Source organism: Mytilus edulis, chromosome 8 (assembly GCF_963676685.1).
Source record: "Mytilus edulis chromosome 8, xbMytEdul2.2, whole genome shotgun sequence".
In the NCBI taxonomy this organism is placed as follows: domain Eukaryota; kingdom Metazoa; phylum Mollusca; class Bivalvia; order Mytilida; family Mytilidae; genus Mytilus; species Mytilus edulis.
Window position 1 is genome coordinate 1673866 of NC_092351.1, and position 20644 is coordinate 1694509.

Genomic DNA, 20644 nt, shown 5'->3' on the forward strand with positions numbered 1-20644 from the left:
TTTAATTTTGGACCCCGATTTGGACCAACTTGAAAACTGGGCCAATAACCAAAAATCTAAGTACATTTTTAGATTCAGCATATCAAAAAAGAACCCCAAGGATTCAATTTTTGTTAAAATCAAACTAAGTTTAATTTTGGACCCTTTGGACCTTAATGTAGAGCAATTTCAAAACGGGACCAAAAATTAAGAATCTACATACACAGTTAGATTCGGCATACCAAAGAACCCCAATCATTCAATTTTTGATGAAATCAAACAAAGTTCAATTTTGGACCCTTTGGGCCCCTTATTTCTAAACTGTTGGGACAAAAACTCCCAAAATCAAACCCAACCTTCCTTTTAAGGTCATAAACCTTGTGTTTAAATTTCATGGATTTCTATTTACTATACTAAAGTTATGGTGCGAACACCAAGAATAATGCTTACTTGGGCCCCTTTTTTGGCCCTTAATTCCTAAACTGTTCAGACCCCAACTCCCCAAATCAATCCCAACCTTCCTTATGTGGTCATAAACCTTGTCAAAATTTCATAGATTTCTATTTACTTAAACTAAAGTTATAGTGCGAAAACCAAGAAAATGCTTATTTGGGCCCTTTTTGGCCCCTAATTCCTAAAATGATGGGACCATAACTCCCAAAATCAATACCAACCTTCCTTTTGTGGTCATAAACCTTGTGTTAAAATTTCATAGATTTCTATTCACTTTTACTAAAGTAAGAGTGCGAAAACTAAAAGTTTTCGGACGACGACGACGCCAACGTGATACCAATATACGACCAAAAAAATTTCAATTTTTGCGGTCGTATAAAAACTTAATACACGGTTAGATTCAGAATAATTAAGAACCCCAAGAACAAAACCCCATTGAAATTGGTCATGAAATAAGCAATTTATATATATAATATTATATATGTTAGACTCAGATCTACGTCCGGCCTCTAATCGACGTCCGTTCCTCAAATCGACGTCCGTTTCACAAATCGACGTCCAAATCTGACGTCACATTCTCAAATCGACGTCCAATATTTTGATACTCTAATCGACGTCCAATATTTTGATACTCTAATCGACGTCCAATATTTTGATACTCTAATCTGGCACTACTTGCCAAAACTACACCCGATTGATTGTTGTCGTCTTAAATCAATGTCCAATATCAATAAATAATAAATTATTGGTCACAGATAAGGCTTTTATTTTATTCGTTTGAATTGTTTTACACGGTCATTTCGGGGCCTTTTATAGCTGACTATGCGGTATGGGCTTTGCGCATTGTCGAAGGCCGTATGGTGACCTATAGTTGTAGAGAGTTGTCTCATTGGCAGTCATACCACATCTTCTTTTTTTATATCAATTGTTTACACTTATACATGTACATAATTTATTTTTCAATCCGAAATAGGTATCATGCATATTAAAGTTTTTCTTGATATAAAGTTAATCCAATTGATCCACACCAAGGAGCGTGTGTCATTCCTATTCATAAAAATTAGGCAATTAGTAATGCAACCCAACGACTAAGAAAACCAAACGACATGTAGGAGCTTTATTCAGTCTTCATCAATAAACAAAATAAAGAAGCACAGCCAAGCATATTCAAGTCTAAATTGAAAACTACGTTCAAACCTATGACTGCGTTGGATAAAAACCGCGATTTTTATGCGTGTGCATGTAAAACAAATTTCGTTGTAGAAGGGTCTAAATACAGCACAAAACATTTTCCAAAAATATATACAAAGTCTTAGAAAAGTATTGTTTTTTGGTCCCCAATTCCTAAAACAGTTTAGGCCATAACCCCCAAATCATTCCTTACCTTCCTTTTTTTTTGGAATGGAACCTTGTGGTATAATTTCAGAAAGATCCATACACTTACACACAAGTTATTGTCTGGAAATTATAAAAATACATATTTTGACCCCTTGTTCCTAAACTGTTGAAACGTGATACCAATATACCATATAATATAGTATTAAAACTCAACACTGAGCAATGAACCATGAAAATGAGATCAAGGTCAAATAAAACCTACAAGAATAACATGAACATCATCAAAATTTCCATACACCGAATATAGTTGACCTATTGCATATAGTGTTAGAAAAAGACCAAAACAAACTAGAGGCTCTAAAGAGCCCGTGTCGCTCACCTTGGTCTATGTGAATATTAAACAATGGACAGATGGATTCATGACAAAATTGTGTTTTGGTGATGTGTTTGTAGATCTTACTTTACTAAACATTCTTGCTGCTTACAATTATCTCTATCTATAACAGTACATTCTGTGGAAAATGTTATTGAAAATCTTCAAATTTTAAGAAAATTGTTTAAAATTGACTACGAAGGGCAATAACTCCTTAGGGGGTCAATTGACTATTTTGGTCAAACTGACTTATTTTTAGTTCTTACTTTGCTGTACATTATTGCTGTTTACAGTTTATCTCTATCTATAATAATATTCAAGATAATAACCAAAAGCAGCAAAATTTCCTTAAAATTACCATTTCAGGGGCAGCAATTACCAACAACGGAATGTCCGATTCATCTGAAAATTTCAGGGCAGATAGATCTTGACCTGATGAACAAATTTACTTCCTGTCAGATTTGCTCTAAATGCTTTGGTTTTTGAGTTATAAGCCAAAAACTGCATTTTACCCCTATGTTCTATTTTTAGCCATGGCAGCCATCTTGGTTGGTTGGCTGGGTCACTGGACACATTTTTAAAACTAGATACCCCAATAATGATTGTGGCCAAGTTTGGTTAAATTTGGCCCAGTACTTTCAGAGGAGAAGATTTTTGTAAAAGTTAATGCAGGACGACGACGGACGCCAAGTGATGAGAAAAGCTCACTTGGCCCTTTGGGCCAGGTGAGCTAAAAACTTAACTAGAACCACTGAACTATGAAAATGAGGTCATGGTCAGATGACACCTGCCAGTTGGACATATACCCCCAACAATCATTCTATACACCAACTAAAGTAGACCTATTGCTTGTAGTATCTGAGATATAGACATTTTCACATGAAAGTGAGACGGGACACTGGAAGCTTGCTAACATAATGCATCTCTAACATGCTGGGCAAGAGTTAGACAATAACATTTTGTAAATATGTGCATTCTCACAACATTCATTTTTATTTATACATTTATAGCACCTATAATCAGAATCAGAAATGCTGATTGAAATTGATATTAATGTACTATTTTTATTTCGGGGCCAGCTGAAACATGCCTTTGGGTCTGGGATTTCTTTAGCTGTGTTGAAGACCAATCAGTGGCTTTTGCTCTTTGGTCGGTTTGTCTCATTGACACATTCCTCATTTCCATTCTCAATTTTATCTGGTTCAAATAGAGGCTGTTAGTAGGAAGACATGTCACCAAACCAGAACACATTCATTATGAGAAGACCAGTATTTGCTCTTAACAGAAGCATCAAATTTTAAATCTGGTTTGACTGAGAGGAGCTCAAACTCGGGAAAATCCCTCGCTTGAGGCAAACATGATACCACAGCTTAAGGCCAATGCGGTAGTAATTTAAGGCTGAAGAACTGACAACACAAGCATGATGTTTTATATAGTTTTACTGACATTAAAGATGTTAAATTAGCACTATGATTGGAGCTGGGTAGAATGTATATCACAGTCCTGCATGTATACAATCAAACAAAGGACATAAACATAAATTGCTGTAAAACAGGAGAGATTATTGTCTTAAGAATTTGGAAAGTCATTCGTATACCATGGGTGCCTCAATAAGAGAATAAGTGATGACCTCCTCAGGTTTGAACCACAGATCTATTTCTCTCTTGGCACTTTCTACTGCATCACTACCGTGGCATATATTTCTGAAAGAAAGAAATTAATATGAAATACATATTTAGTAGATGTTTAGCAAGTAGGGCTTTTTTTCTCCTCATTGTCTAATAAAGGGTATTACTGAAATGAAAGTTGATAAGCATTCCTTTTTTCTTGTATTCTGTTACTTTTGTCACAAACAAAACACAAGAGGCTGTCACAATGACAGCAAACCGGATTTATTAACATTTATTTGTGTCCTGGCAATATCACAAGAACCATTACTGATGAATGGTGAAAGTGAAAATCGTCAATATCAAATTTGACCTCCATTTTGTCATCAGTATCAACATATTAAAATTTGAAAAGCTTAGATTGAATGGTTCATGAGTAAATGCAACAACGTGAATGGAAACGCCATTTTACAATCTTTCAAGAACCATAACTCCTGAACGGTAAAAGTCAAAATCGTCATTATTGAACTTGACCTCTATTTTGTCATCAGTAACAACATATAAAAATTTTAAAAGCTTTGGTTTAATAGTTCATGAGAAAATGCACAGACATGACTGGAAACACCATTTTTCAATCTTTCAAGAACCATAACTCCTGAATGGTACAAGTCAAAATCGTCATTATTGAACTTGACCTCTATTTTGTAATCAGTAACAACATATAAAAATTTTAAAAGCTTTGGTTTAATAGTTCATGAGAAAATGCACAGACATGACTGGAAACACCATTTTTCAATCTTTCAAGAACCATATCTCCTGAACAGTAAAAGTCAAAATCGCCATTATTGAACTTGACCTCTATTTTGTCATCAGTAACAACATATTAAAATTAGTGAAGCTTTGGTAGAACAGTTCATGCGTAAATGCACGGACACGACTGCAAACTCCATTTTTCAATCTTTCAAGAACCATAACTCCTGAACGGTAAAAGTCAAAATCACCATTATTGAACTTGACCTTCATTTAGTTGCCAGTAACAACATATCAAAATTTTAAAAGCTTTGGTTGAACGGTTCATGAGTTAATGCACGGACAACATTTGATCGCTGCCCGCCCGCCGTACATCCCCAATTCAATAACCAACATTTTTGTCACAAAAATCCGGTTAAAAATGTTGGTAAAAGAAGGAAAGTTTCAACAATGGCGATTAAAAACCAAAATTCCTCTACAACTTCTTCAGTCAATAATTATACACAATGATATTCTAATGCTGAAAAAGGTCATATTTTTTAAAGGTGTATGTGAAACTTTTAATATAATACAGGAGTACCAGCAAATTAATCATTTTCTGAGCTTTTCTTTTTCAAACATCTTTGACAAGCTTCTTACATGTCTTTTGACTTCATGGTTCCAATCTTTTTATAAATTTTGTATGGACATTGTATGCTGTCCAACTTTTCCCCCTCTACAAGTTCCAACACTGATGATATTAAATTATTATCAAACTTTTAACATTTGGAAGCAGAATGTGATCTTAACAAGTTTCCCTAGTGACCTACCTTCCAAGATCAACACAATAATCTCCACGAATTGTTCCTGGAGCAGAGGCTAATGGATTTGTTTCACCCAACATTTTACGTCCAGTTTTCACAACATCTTTGCCTTCAAATACCTGTAGAAATACAGTAAAGCTGATTATAATGAAGAAACAAAATTTGTGCAGGACATAAAGTAAATGATTACATACATTGTACTTGCAATATAAAGGAACTCCTGAAATCAGAGTAATAATTCATGTTAATCTCACATTTTTGTCCATTTTTCAAACATCACAATACTAAATACATGCAATTGTTTTTGAATTTACAGAAATCTTCAAGTCCATTCAGGTCTTTACTTTAATCCATTTAGCCTTCTGAGATTTGGCTTCCAAACCATTTTTTTTTCTAATTTCCAAATTCAAAACCTAAGACCAATGCCATTGTTAATTACTTCCACTGGTTCCAAAAAAAAAGGATTCCAACCAACAATGATTAAAGGCTGAAACATTTACACTGTGGATTTATTATTATTTGTTGCATACCAATTTTCGTGGGTACAGGTTCACCACACAATTAAATGTTTAACGAGAGACAATTTTTCTATAGGCTTGTATGCAGACCGCTGCAAAACAACACAATTAATTATCCACAAACATACAAGTTTTCCTTTATCCACAAAAACAAATGAATCCACAGTATATCAGACCAGTGTTACATTATTTGACCAAATACCCTGAGCTGGCAAGGTTTTTTTTGTGTGTATCTAACGTATTCCCATGTACTATATATAGTCTTCATGATTAAAACACAAGCATTACAACCAAATAACAAGAGGCTGTCACAACGACAGCAAACCGGATTTATTTACATTTATTTGTGTCCTGGCAATATCACAAGAACCATTACTGATGAATGGTGAAAGTGAAAATCATCAATATCAAATTTGACCTCCATTTTGTCACAGAGCTCCAGATAAGGTGCGTATTTGCGTGATCACGCAATACAAATAATAAAAAACCCAATGCAATTGCCCATTGCAGGGTTCAATAACCCAATTAATTCAAAGGAAAACCCAATTATATTCCAAAACCATGAGTTCTCAACCCTTTTATTGGCTACCATTTACGTTATTTACCCTTATCTGTTTACAGTGGTCGCGTAAACTATTTTTATAATATTTATAATTGGAAATTTCCTTTCGTTTTAAAAATAGATCCCTGCATCAAGTAGCTGAAATGGGTCCCTGTTAGAGCTTTCCGTTGCTCAATAGGTACACGTGTTTTTGAAAACATTTCGATCTTCTCGGCGTTTATCCAATTAGCGTGTGTCATGAAGTCATATTTTTTTCGCATTGCTTGGGATTTATCATTACATACATTGAATTAAAACAAAAGTGAATGTCCGGTAAAAATATTGAATAGAAGCATGTTTTCTGCTTCTTTTGAAAAGCTTAGGGAAAGTTATGATGATAACAAGACTCAGCCAGTGTTTTTAGGAAGCGTCCATCGAACACACGGGGTGTGTACGTACCTTAACGAGAACATTGCTAATAAAAGCAGGGTTTCCTCAAAAACGAAATCAGTTGGAAAAAGTGAAAGGCCAAATTAATTTTGACATGATAAAGCATCAGAAACCAAAAGTTCTAATAAAAGACAACTAAACCCAGATTTATGAAAATTGGAATAAAACAAAAACATTCAAGTATAATTAGAGTTTATATACTATTTTTTTTCATTTACGGCTAATTAATGAATACACACACAGGCACTGGTCTCAGAATTTATTATGTAAAGGTATAAGACGAGTGCCTGTGAATACACATCTGTTTTTTTAAAAGTTTATATGAGAAAATACAAAACTGGCAGAAGGTTTGAAACAGAACACAAATTAAACCTACAATTGCTTCTCAGTCAAAAAACCAAATAAAACAGCTAGCAAATAACCCTAACCCTAAACCAAATAAAAAAGCTAAACAAAGAAAGAAACATATTTAAGATGGAAAAAAAATCTGGGGTTGATATTGCCTAAATATTCAATATTGTGTTGATGAAAAAACCCAATACATTAAGGAGCTTGGTGGTGAAAAACCCAATTTGATATTAACATGAGGGGTGAATTGGAATTGATAATGCAATCAAAAAACTTTATCACCCAATTATATAAGAAAATGATGGGTAAAAAACCCAATATGTGAATTCTTATCTGGAGCTCTGTGTCATCAGTATCAACATTTTGAAATAATAATATTTGAAAAGCTTAGATTGAATGGTTCATGAGTAAATGCAACAACGTGAATGGAAACGCCATTTTACAATCTTTCAAGAACCATAACTCCTGAACAGTAAAAGTCAAAATCGTCATTATTGAACTTGACCTCCATTTTGTCATCAGTAACAGCATATTAAAATTTCGGAAGCTTTGGTAGAACAGTTCATGCATAAATGCACGGACACGACTGGAAACTCCATTTTTCAATCTTTCAAGAACCATAACTCCTGAACGGTAAAAGTCAAAATCGTCATTATTGAACTTGACCTCCATTCTGTCATCAGTAACAACATATTAAAATTTGGGAAGCTTTGGTAGAACAGTTCATGAGTAAATGCACGGACACGACTGAAAACTCCATTTTTCAATCTTTCAAGAACCATAACTCCTGAACGGTAAAAGTCAAAATCGCCATTATTTAACTTGACCTCCATATAGTTGTCAGTAATAACATATTAAAATTTTAAAAGCTTTGGTTGAACGGTTCATGAGTTAATGCACGGACAACAATTGATTGCCGCCTTTCAAGAACCATAACTCCTGAAAGGTAAAAGTCAAAATCGCCATTATTGAACTTGACCTTCGTATAGTTGTCAGTAATAACATATTAAAATTTTAAAAGCTTTGGTTGAACGGTTCATGAGTTAATGCACGGACAACATTTGATTGCCGCCCGCCCGCCGTACATCCCCAAATCAATAACCGACATTTTTGTCACAAAAATCCGGTTAAAAATCTCTTAAGAGTTTAAAACCAACATAATACATTGTAATATTTTCAAATTCTACCGCACAATAATCTCATATTTGAAAGTCAAACTTTTTGGTAAACAACTTCTATACATTGTACATACCATAAAGAATCAGTATGGGACATTGCAATAATAAAATAATTCTCCAAACCAATGAAAGAAGACTTACACAAGCACACACTGGTCCAGAAGAGGACATGTATTCTACCAACCCATTGAAGAAAGGTTTGCTAGATAAATCAGCATAGTGCTTCTGCATAAATTCTTTGGATGGCTGAAACATAAAATATTACAAATTATTTGAATGCATAATTTTAATAACAATTATTGCAATTGCCTTCCTCTAAATCATTAACTTATTCTTCAAATAACTTTTTGCATTTATGTTGAATTTGAATCATCATATTTTACTGCTATTTCTTTTTGTTTTCATTAATCAAGTCCTTTTGACTGTAGCCGGCAGCGTAGGGTATTGCAGCCACTATGTCGCCTGTACCATGTTTACCAACTGAGGGATCATGATGGGAGATTGGCCAGGTAAGAATGAGAGGTCCCTTATTAGCAAGGCAGGCAACATTTATGCCTTTTATCTAAATATGAGGATGTACATGTAACTCCTGTGTCCTGTTCCCTCGGTAAGGACAATGATTCCATCCCATTACTTGCTTTGTAGCTGCAGCCTAGGAGTGATTTACTCTTTGTACATATGGAATTTACAGCTGTTAACGAAAGAAAACAATTCAAACATCAATTCATGTTTGTTGTTGGTGAAAGAAAAGACACCCCTCCCCAATTCAATAAATAGGAATTGTGTCCATACCAAACTTTATAATGGGACATAACTCTGTCACAAATGGTAAAAGTGACGCTACCCAAATTCCTATTACCGTATAGCGGGTTATTTTTTCGCGAGTGTAAAATTTCAGTTTTCTTTGAATAAGGTTTTTGCTAAAAAAAAAAAAAATAAAAAAAAATAAGTGTAAAATGCATTTTAGTTAAGTGTAGGGGTGGACATTTTTGGTGCTGTATTCTCTTCATTAATTGTCTATTATAGAATGGATCCAAAGCAGCTATGTACCATCTAATATATTTGATGTGGGATTTGTCAGTAAATAATGGACATGAAATATTTCGGTTTGTTGTATGGTTAGTTAGCATAACCATACAGATTCCTTGTTGTGAACAAGATATACGGCTATTCAGTGAAATTTACAATACGACCGACACGAAGAAAGACAAACAAGCAATTTTTATCCAAATGTTTGGTTGAAATGTTCCAGCTAACAAGGGAAGTGTGGGGTTTAAATCAAACAAAGACTACGAATGAATCGGAAATGACGATGAAGTTTTGAATAATGGTCGACACATGAAAACATATAGGCCAAACCCAGCAGGCATGTTGCAGTCGAGCCTTGAAAAAGTATTCAGTGTATCAGTTCAGCGGAACAGACCTTTCTGTTGCGTGTAATTGTGAAAAAGAAGTCAATACGTCGTTCTTGCTTAATACTTGTCGCTTTGAAGGTGTCATGCTTGTCATCCTTAGCCTAAGTAATGTGTTACTGTAATTTGAATTTCAAATGGGAGTTTTTTTTCCACGGACTGGTCATCTCCATCGTAGCAAATCACATAACTTTGACATAATCAATAATACATAACAGTAAATTAGAGCGAAAAATATCTTTATAAGTGAAGAATTGTTACATAAAACACACGGCAAATTTCGTGAAGTCTAGGCGGATTAATAATTTTACAAAAAAAAGGGCGGGCTAGATGCACAACCGTAGCTCTTAGGTCCTTATGCTATTTTTTACTATTTTACGAATTTTTCCTATTTCACTGGGGTAAAGCTGATGACCGTAACTGCATTCACGGTCATCCCAAGATGTCGGATAAAAAATTAGGTCAGTTTCTGTATTGTCTGTTAAAGTGTTTCTATATCATTTTCTTTACAAATCGTACATTGAAACGATGTAAATTTATAAAAGAATCACTCGAAAATCACTAATTACTTCTGAGAAATGTGCATAAAGCAGGAAATTCGATTTGAAAAAATCGCCAAGATGACCGTAAATCACAATCGAGATGACCGTAACAGAATCAGCGATTCATAACAAGGCTGACCGTAACTGCTTTTAAGATGACCGTAATTGGTCAATGATGACCGTAACTTTTAAAGGATGACCCTCAATTCTTAGAAATATCCGTATTTATATAACTATCTTTTTGTATCAAATGATTAATCGTGTTGGTATACACATATTAATATGAAAGTTTTATCCTATAGGTAGAAGAAAATAAGACGTGCTTCAAATGCAAAGATAACCATATGTATCTTTTTTACATTAGCTAGAGGGTTCAATTTTTAAAATGAATTTGCCAAAAGACATGCGGTGCACAGCCTTCAACTGCTCGACAAAAGATTTTTTTTGTTTCTGGGATTCCTTTTAATGACATATAATAAATACACATTTTTAAAAATGCCAAAAAATTGCATGTACACCCATTGATATTATATCGTCTTTCATTTTGTCGTGCAAATAAAATAACAGAAATATTTTGAAAATATCATTCGAATAAACTAGTGAAGGTGAGCTCCAGCAAAGTAGATCCTTAAAATAGTATTGTACGAAAAGCGTATCACAAGGCGGAACGTTGTCAATTTGTATATATACAGAAATGTTATTCATACAGTCGGGATTCTACTTCTTCAAAATTATCTCCCCATTACGCCAGTTCATGCTCACAGTCGTAGAAATGGAAGCCATTGTAGGGATGACGCTCTGCCAATTTTGCTCTTGAAAACTGATAAATTTATCCACATAGCACCATTACGATCGATCGTTATATGTCAGTTATATTTTAAAATACAAATGTATCTACTAGCTAATGAGCATTAGTTAATGATCTTGTCTGCATTGATTCAACTTAAAAATATTGTCTGTTTGGATGTCAGATGGAATTTTTGAAAATTCTTAAGCATTTAAAAAAATTCTAATTAAATATTTCGTGGAAGGGCAGACTAAACATTTTCAGTGGTTGAAGATTATAAACCCTAGTTATCACACACACATTTTCATCATCCAAACTAAAAGACTGTCGTCAAGTACTTTTAGAAAAAATAGCTATTCGAACACACCTACTCTGTTTTTGTGATTCATTAGATAGGTACATTGTATCTCAATAAAACCATATATTTCATCTTTTCGTACTGTCATTTTTTTACGTTATAAAGTCAACCTGTAGCTTTGATATATAATAATGATAGAATCTGAAGCGAGATGCTATATAAAATACTCTTGTTTTGTACGTTTTAAAGACAAAATATACACCCCAAACATGCCCTAACATAAAAAGGTGCACTTGATTTTTCTCTTTTCGTTACAATCATTACCTGTTTTGGGTAATTTTTTCTTGATTCACATAATGGAAGGGCAGACACGAAAATTTCTGAACTAAAAGATTGATATGTTCTCCGTCCGTGATAAAAAAAAAATCGGAGGTTATGCATTTTCTACATCCAACTTATAGATACTATATATAAAAAAGAAGATGTGGTATTATTGCCAATGAAACAGCTATCCAGAAAAGACCAAAATGACACAAACATTAACAACTATAGGTAACCGTAAGGCCTTCAACAATGAGCAAAGGCCCATACCGCATAGTCAGCTATATAAGGCCCCGATAAGAACCATGTCGTCGACTTGATATCTTATTATTTTGCATTACTATGTAATAGATACATTGAAAACTTATGCAAATGGTGTTTTTAAAATAAGAAAATTGTCGTTTTATTTGTTTCTATTAACTTTTTAAAATTTTGTTACTATATCAAACATTACGCTTTCTCGATAAACACAGAGCTTCGATTCTTTTGTTCTATTTCAAAGGTGTTTCCGCCTGCATATATCAAGACAAATTAAGATTTTAATCTGCTTCCTCTGGACCCATCCACATGGGCTCGATTACCAAATATTCGTATGTATTATTAATGTTTTTGATGCTCCATTTATTGGCATTATGTTTTTCTGGTCTGTGCGTACATTCGTCCGTTCGTCTGTTTGTTTGTCCGTTTGTCCAGCTTCAAGTTAAATAAAATTGAAACTTTGTACACATTTTCCCTATGGAATGATCTTTTTAATTCTAATGCCAAATTACAGTTTTGTCCCATTTTCATAGTCCACTAAACATAGAAAATGATAGTGTAGATGAGGCATCAGTGTACTAGGGACACATTCATGTTTCTTCAAATTTTCGTCGTATCGCTGTAAATTTGTGTTAAAATTTTAACGTCGATATCAATAAATATTTCATTGTTTACAAGAAATATGCAATTTACTATCATTGTTATAAATCCTAAATATGGCCAATTATATTATAGTTTAAAAAAAGAAATTTATGAAACATATTTATATTCGCTAACCGAGCCCCTATTGAGATCGAAAACTCAACAAAAAAGCTTTGAATACAATACGGATATTTCTTAGAATTGATGGTCATCCTATAAAAGTTACGGTCGTCCTATATAAATTACAGTCAGTCTTTACAAATTACGGTCATCCTTTACAAGTTACGGTCATCTTTTTACCAATCACGGTCATCCTTGTTTTATGTTACGGTCATCTTGAAAATATTTTGATTATGATTTACGGTCATCTTAACGATTTTTTCAAATCGAATTTCCTGTTTCATGCACATTTCTCGGAAGTAATTAGTGATTTTCGAGTGATTCTTTTATAAATTTACATCGTATCAATGTATGATTTGTAAAGAAAATGATATAGAAACACTTTAACAGACAATACAGAAACTGACCTAATTTTTCATCCGACATCTTGGGATGACCGTGAATGCAGTTACGGTCATCAGCTTTACCCCAGTGTATTTCAAAACGTTAGGAATTGTGACCCAGGTTCAGGCCACACTTGTTTCCCAAAAAGATATTGTTTACTGTCAATGCAAAGCTTGTCAATTTATATAGTTCGTTTCATTAGATATTTTTCTTGGATATAACGTACCGAATTATGATTGAATATTCATTTCCTAAACACTATTATCAGTGATATTGTTGTTTTTTTTCAAAACTACCTCTACTGTTTTTTATTGGGAAAAATGCATAAATTGTATTGAAATTGGGAAATTTGTATATTTTATTCTAAATCCATCACTGATGATTTCATGGCTTTGCTGTCTTTTTACACTGTTTTTTTTCATGTATATTTTGGTTGTCAGACATTTTCAATCTGGAAGGTACTTTTCGGAGAGAGAAAGAAACAGAAGCAATGATGATACTTAATGCATTGAAAACTACATGTGTTACAAACACCATGATGATTCTGATCAGAAAACCGGATCTCAAAAGTGCTTTCTAATATCAAAATAATAACATGAATACGATATTTACAAACATTACTTCCAATGCCATCACTGTTTGGGGAAAATGTTAAACTTTTTGGGAGGAATTTTAAGCCATTTTTTTAAGTAATTGGGAATTTTCTCTAGGGGAAAAGGCCGAATTTCGGCTGTAATTTGAGGCAAACAATATCACTGATTATATAATTATTCCCATTTGTATACATTCTCCGCCTATTTTGTTCAGCCATATTGAATCTCGTGTGACGTCACGGAAAACAATTTCTAAAGAAACGAACTATATAAATTGACAAGCTTTGCATTGATGGTAAACATATTTTTAGGGTATTAAACAAATTAATTATTTTAAACTGTTAAATAAGTGCGACCTGAACCATTTTGAAAAAGGAAAATCCGTAGCTCTATGGTCTGCAAATAGTAAAATAGCATAATCACCCAAGAGCTACGGTTTCCCAGCTAAGGGCCAGCTTGCGCCCTCTACGCCACCTCTGGATCAGCCACTGGTACGGACACTGACAAGGGGAATTAAAATCTAAACAACCTTTCAAGAGGGACATAATTATTTGGACTAGGTATCCTACCGTAGTCTAAAATCGTTCATCTTGTCAGTTCGTTAGGTATTTGTGTTTGAACTTAACACACCGGGAAACTCCGCATTGACGTCACTACGCTACTTCCGGCGTAGAAAAACAATGTAAAATACGTTTTTTCTGCACTTTTGAATAAAAAAACATTTCTGAAGGTAAGTTTTCATTGTTGTTCTCAATTATTGCTAAAAAATGCCAAATTTCTAATGCCCGTTTCAATCCCGACTTCCGAATGTCTAAAAGCATTCTAGAACTTCACAAAATCCCACTTCCGGCCTCCATTGCTTTGTGTACATTCCATTCAGCGTCATCAATCTTGTGGCAGGCAATACAGGTCAAGCAAATCGTATTTTTAGGAATTTTAAAATGACATGCTCCTTACGTCTTTCGCGATTTTCCCGCGAAAAAAACCCAACCAAATAAAAGGAAAACTAATTGAAAAAAACGATGCCCATGCCATAATTTTGTACGGGAATATAGAGTAGGTTAATGAAAAATAATTAACATTTATTTTTCATAGAATTTTCTTTTTATTCATTATAAAAAGATCGATATTCTGACCATCATGACTATAGATAAATATTCATACAGAATTCCACTGATGTCAAAAGGGATGGCTAAAAAGAGTTTTCCTGTTGAATAAAACCCAAAATTATTGCAAACTATTTTGAAGCAATATCCCACAAAGAAATAACGTAATTGCCGTAGACTGGAAAATCCCCTAATTGACAGTAGAGCAATTTGATTGGGTAGAACGAATTGACATCACGTGATTTTGACGCCATTGAAATTTAAATGTAAACAAACAAGGTCAGAAGGTTCAGTATGGGACAGCATCGTACATTTAGTTACTGACAAATAATTATGAGTTACCAAGCTTGACAATGCATGGTAATAAAAAATGAAAGCTAAGTGTACAGAAAAATAAGAAAAAATTAGCCTTAGGATAACGACTTATCATTACACCTGAATAATTGAACTTATTCTAAATAATTATGTCTTGAATTTCAAGAGTTGTAAGGCTATATTTATATTTTTTGGCTTTGAACCCTGCGCAGAAAGGCTTCAAGCCGATTCCTTCAAGTTGTCTTGAATAGAAATATTTATAGATGTATTTGTCATCCCACGGATTAAACAGTTAAACTGTAATATGTTAGTGTGTTCATGTAGTCTGAGAGCTGACATTGAACTCACCTCTACACAATATATTTTTTTTATAATTAATGCATTTGACATTTTGGGAAAATATATCACCTGAACTAATTTACATGCAACCAGTTTATAGCCTCTATTGTTAAATCTTTTGATGATTTCGCCAGTTAACCCTCTTTGAACACCATCAGGTTTAACCATGATGAAAGATCTTTCGTTGTTGGCAGCCATTTCTGATGAAAATTGTGAGAAAATGGCTAAGAGGGTAGCAACCATGTGGCAGAAAAGTGAAAAAGGAAGTTGAACAAATTTCGCCGGTATCACGTGTCTACAGTTTCATTGACAACAGATGGCGTTCTAAGCAAGTATAGTCTGTTCTACATTTTTTAATAATGTATAGTTTATTGCAAATTAGTTGGGAGATTTCGTGGAGGTCCGCGTTTGGAAGGGTGTTTTCGGTGAGGTCCGCGTCCAGTGACCGTCTTGCAATCTTCCTCTTCTTCTTCTTCTTCTTCTTCTACATGTAGATACTTCCAATTATGGAACACCTCCGCAACGGATATTATGCAGACGGGAGTTAATTAAAACTTATATTGTGTGCACTAAAAGTTTTCAACAAATAACATAAAAAATTTAGATTCGCTGTACACGGATAAAATCTAAAATATTTAAGGACTGATAAAATAATTTACGCAATTAAAAGGTAAAAGTATCTAGGCCTTATCAAGGATTTGTATAGTAATATTTATTTTTAAGATTTACTGTACACAACTAAAACTAACAAGAACTATCTTTAAAAAAGATATCCGACGTATTTAAATTTGAGTATATGTTTAAAACTGTTATTTCGATAACCTTCAGAAGCACAAAGATACCATTTAAATAACGTTTTCTCTGTTTGTGTTCAGTATTCTCGGTCCTCGTATCTTTCTGTTTAAGGATGTACTTAGGTGAGATTAGGTAAAAATTAAGAAATTAAGAAATTAAAATTGATACTATAAGCTGGTAGAGCATCAATTAACGATAAAGATAACCTAAAAATATTAATAGGTCATGGACCTCCTTTTCGAGATATTTGAGATTTAAAATATGGCGGGAAAAGGCTGACTCAGACTTTTACCTTATATTTGCATTGGTATTATTTGGGTCTCAAAACAAAAGAAAGAAAATCAAGAATCTTTTAAAATTTTGGTAAATAACCTTTCATGAGCTATTAAGTCTTATATGAAAAAATAAATGGGTGTTATGGGGCAAAATATTTTTCATTGTATTGTATGGAAAAACACCAAGGAGTCTGAACATTTGACACATATTCCAAAACCTCACCTAAGTACATCCTTAAATTCACCAAAACCCGGCGGAAATCTCACATGCGTAGCTGCGTTCTAAAAGTCATGTACGTTCGTACAAGTACTATATATACCATGGTTTTTACGAGTTAACATATTTAAACAAACGAATCCGAAGGATGAGTTTGTTTAAATATGTTAATGAGTAAGACACATGGTATATAAAATTTGTAATATAAATAAAATGATTGACAGCTTCAAGACCTTCAACTAATATTGCAAATTGATCACGTTACAGTTTTATCCAATGAAATGGAAGCTAGCGCAAGTCACTTTTGTCTCGTCTGTGTATTTCATGTAATAGATCCCCTGAATTTGCAGAAAGTAAAGAAAATGTCGGATTTTCCCGATTTTCTTTTTAGTTTTGCGCCCCGTGTATGATTGTAGGCGCAGGTAATTTCATAATGTCATCAGACTGAGGTAAACAAAAATGTCGGATTCCAGCGACAAGGATTAAATAATTATTCTAATGACGGTAAGAATTGGTTTTTTGTTTTGTTTTCAATGTATCATACAAATTAATCATATTTTACAGAATTTTCATCTAATTGAAAAATGCTTTTCTTCCGTTATTTTATTAGATTATTTATTAAAACACAATTTTAATGACTAAAACAATATTTTAACAGTGGCGAATCCAGGGGCGTAGATAGTGTACGTCCCCTAATCATGTTTTTTCACAGATATTTGTAGCCGATATTTATTCCTTTTTGTATAGGTACCCCCCTTTTTAAATCGAAATTTAATTGAATTTTCGCAAAGGAAATGATAGTTTTACATTTTATTTTTTTTTCAAAACTGAAAGAAGAAACATTTAGTAATTGTTTCCAAAATTAAGGGAATTCGTAATAATCCTATATAGTTTGTGCTTTTTCTTATAAAATGAAAACAAATGAAGATCTTGACCTTTTAGTACGTTTTACAGTTTCCTAAATATTTTAGAGGCGGATACATTTAAAAAAAAAAGGTGGAGCTTCAGCTATGGAATAACATGAAAATGAATATGTTATACCATGGCTGAAGCTCCGCCTTTTTTCCTTTGGATTATAGTCGAGTTGCATATTTAATTAGCAAAGTATGGTACAACATAAATTTGCATATAATATACCATGGTTTTCCCTCACCCCACTTTTTAAGCAAATTATTTCATAAAAACATCAAAGGAAAAAATCGAATTTATGTTACAACAAAGTTTAAATTAAAAATTATATAATTGTTCCCAATACACATCTGTCACGGATGCAAAGAGCTATTGGAGAAACAATTATTTCAATGAAAATATAAATCTTTGTAAGATCTAGTTCAAATATGATAGTTTTTCACTTGCTTTCCATCACGATATAATTAACGAGACGTTTTTTCAAACACAACCAAATCAAAAAACCATGACAGCATTTTGTTCAATCACAGAAAGGATTTTCGAGCATGCGTATTCTGTTGCCATAGTTAAGCGTCCTTAAGTTCAAAGGGCACAAACCGAAACTATAGCGACTACGTCGGAAAAATATAGGGTGCTTTATACAATGGAAAGCTAAAAAATCCAAAGTTTACGGATTGGAATATAAATGTAAATAAAAAACAAATAAAAACTGGACAGGATCACTTAAGCTAGCTTTATATAGTAAAAATAAAGGGGACACCCCTGCCTCTACCTTATCACATATGTAATATGCAATATTATTGTAATATTTACCGGTGAAGTTTTGTTTTCTTATACAAATTATCATACTACTGATCACTCTAATGACCGATTGCTTTAAAATGTGTATTTTCGTCGTGAATGAATACTCTGAACTATTGTTTATAATATATTTGACGGACATATTTTAGGTTAGAATATATCTCATACCTTGCGAACGTTGGTGATAGTTCCGTTGAGAATGGAAACACACTTCTTAATCTCGTCATCAATTGTTATTTATTTTTTATGTTCTGTGGTCGGATGAGCCTGATTGAAAATAGTCAATTAAGCAAAATCATCCAAGATACCAGGCTTATAAATTCTTCGAGATATAACTTTTGTTCCGACTTTCCGTATTTTTTACAAAGTCCAACGGTAAAGTTGAAAATAATTGATGTAGAATCTACAGCTACTTTTTAGTTTATCCACAATTAGAACATCCGACCATAGTTTTACACTTAAAAAACTTAGTGATAATTCTAAAGAATGAAACCAACATGACCAAGGATTTGTATAATAAGAATCTTACTATAAAAATCCTTGTTAAAACAGAAAAGTTATGCAGCATTTTTCCATTCTATAGCAAAATTACTCCTTAAGAAATAATTCCTTCATGTCATGCTCTATGCTCATTTTAACATGGGTAGGCATTATATTTGTCGATATTTTACACTGAGCGTTAGCCTACATGCCTACCCATGTTTAAATGAGCATAGAGCATGACATGAAGGAATTATTTCGATTCTAATAGGACCAATACTGTATTTTTATAAGTTGAAGCGTACGAAAATACCGTAAAAATCTTTGGCTATTCCCGTTTCCTCCCCGAGGAGTCTGTACATTACATTTCAAATTTGATAAGTTTTTAAAAACTACGTGCGGTGAAAATATATGTTGTTTAATGAAAATATACAATAAAAGTTAATGTTAGCTGCTTAAATGTATATATTTTAATGGATAACGATTGAAATAACGTTAGCTGCTTAAATGTATATATTTTAATGGATAACGATTGAAATAACGTTAATATAAACAGTAAATTCGTGCGCATGTGTCAAACATATTTTGTGCTCATTAGAACACGGCTTTATTTACAAAGCGTAATAAGGACGCGATATTAGAATTCTAAATTGTATCCATGTAATTTTTTCTATATGTACCCTATAAACACATCTTGGGAAGTCAATACATAATTAAATACGAAAAGGTGACTTAATTAACTAGTTCTGGGGTGAAACAGGAAGACGTTCTTCTTCTTTGTTTTTTTTTATACATTCATTAATGATTTGATTAAAGATTTTCACATTCGAAAATCCTTTTCCAATAAAATTTAGTAATGTTGAATTTTTTATTTTGACGATACTCATATAATATTGATTCAAAATTGTAAAGGAAAAAAAAAAACCTCACAACTCGGCGACAAAAAAAAAGAAAAAAAAAAGAAAGAAAAACAACAATCTACAAAACACAACATAGAAACTAATGACCAAGCAATTCGAACACAAAAACATGGGGTGATCACATACGTTCTGAAAGGGTAAAACTATCCCGATCCAGATAGTGACAAATTGAATGTGCTTCGTAAATTTGAAGTAAATGGAGATAAATCAGAAGTGGTAGTTTTCAACTATTATAATAGAGAATCATTATATTGAAAATGTCGATAAATTGATGTACAAGATAGATAAGAGAGAGGCTAAATATACCAGAGGGACATTCAAAGTCAAGAGCCTGTGATTCAGTGGTTGTCGTATGTTAGTGTATAACATTTTTGTTTTTGGTTTATTATATTGTACATTGATTAGACCGTTAATTTTGTCACATTTGACTTTTCGGGGCCTGTTATATATGACTATGCAGGCTATGCTCATTGATGAAGGTCGTACGGCGACCTATATACACGCAGTTGTTAATTTCTGTGTCATTTGGTCTCTTGTGAAGAGTTGTCTCATTGGCAATCATACTACATCTCTATTTATATCATGAAAAAAAGACCGATGAACAAACTGATTTTGGTTCAGATTTTAGCAGTAGTAACCGTCGTGTTGCAAAGGTCAAGTGAAGAATCGGTCTATTAGGAAACCGAACAATTCCGTGTTCCGGCATCGTTCGTGACGAACATACCCATTCAGATGTGTTTTTGATATGGCTATAACTATACAGCTGCAGCGTATGTAATTGTTATATATGTA

At 33.2% G+C, this 20644-nt stretch overlaps 1 protein-coding gene across 1 annotated transcript; it reads right to left on the minus strand.

The window, feature by feature from the left end:
* Positions 1-3564: 3564 nt before the first annotated feature.
* Positions 3565-15773, minus strand: LOC139484591 (uncharacterized). The gene is made up of 4 exons (XM_071268365.1): positions 15525-15773; positions 8480-8584; positions 5310-5422; positions 3565-3846 (listed from the first exon to the last, which is right to left on the minus strand). Exons 1-4 carry the CDS (start codon positions 15696-15698, stop codon positions 3729-3731), a joined length of 510 nt encoding a protein of 169 aa, XP_071124466.1. The 5' UTR covers positions 15699-15773; the 3' UTR covers positions 3565-3728.
* Positions 15774-20644: the final 4871 nt, after the last annotated feature.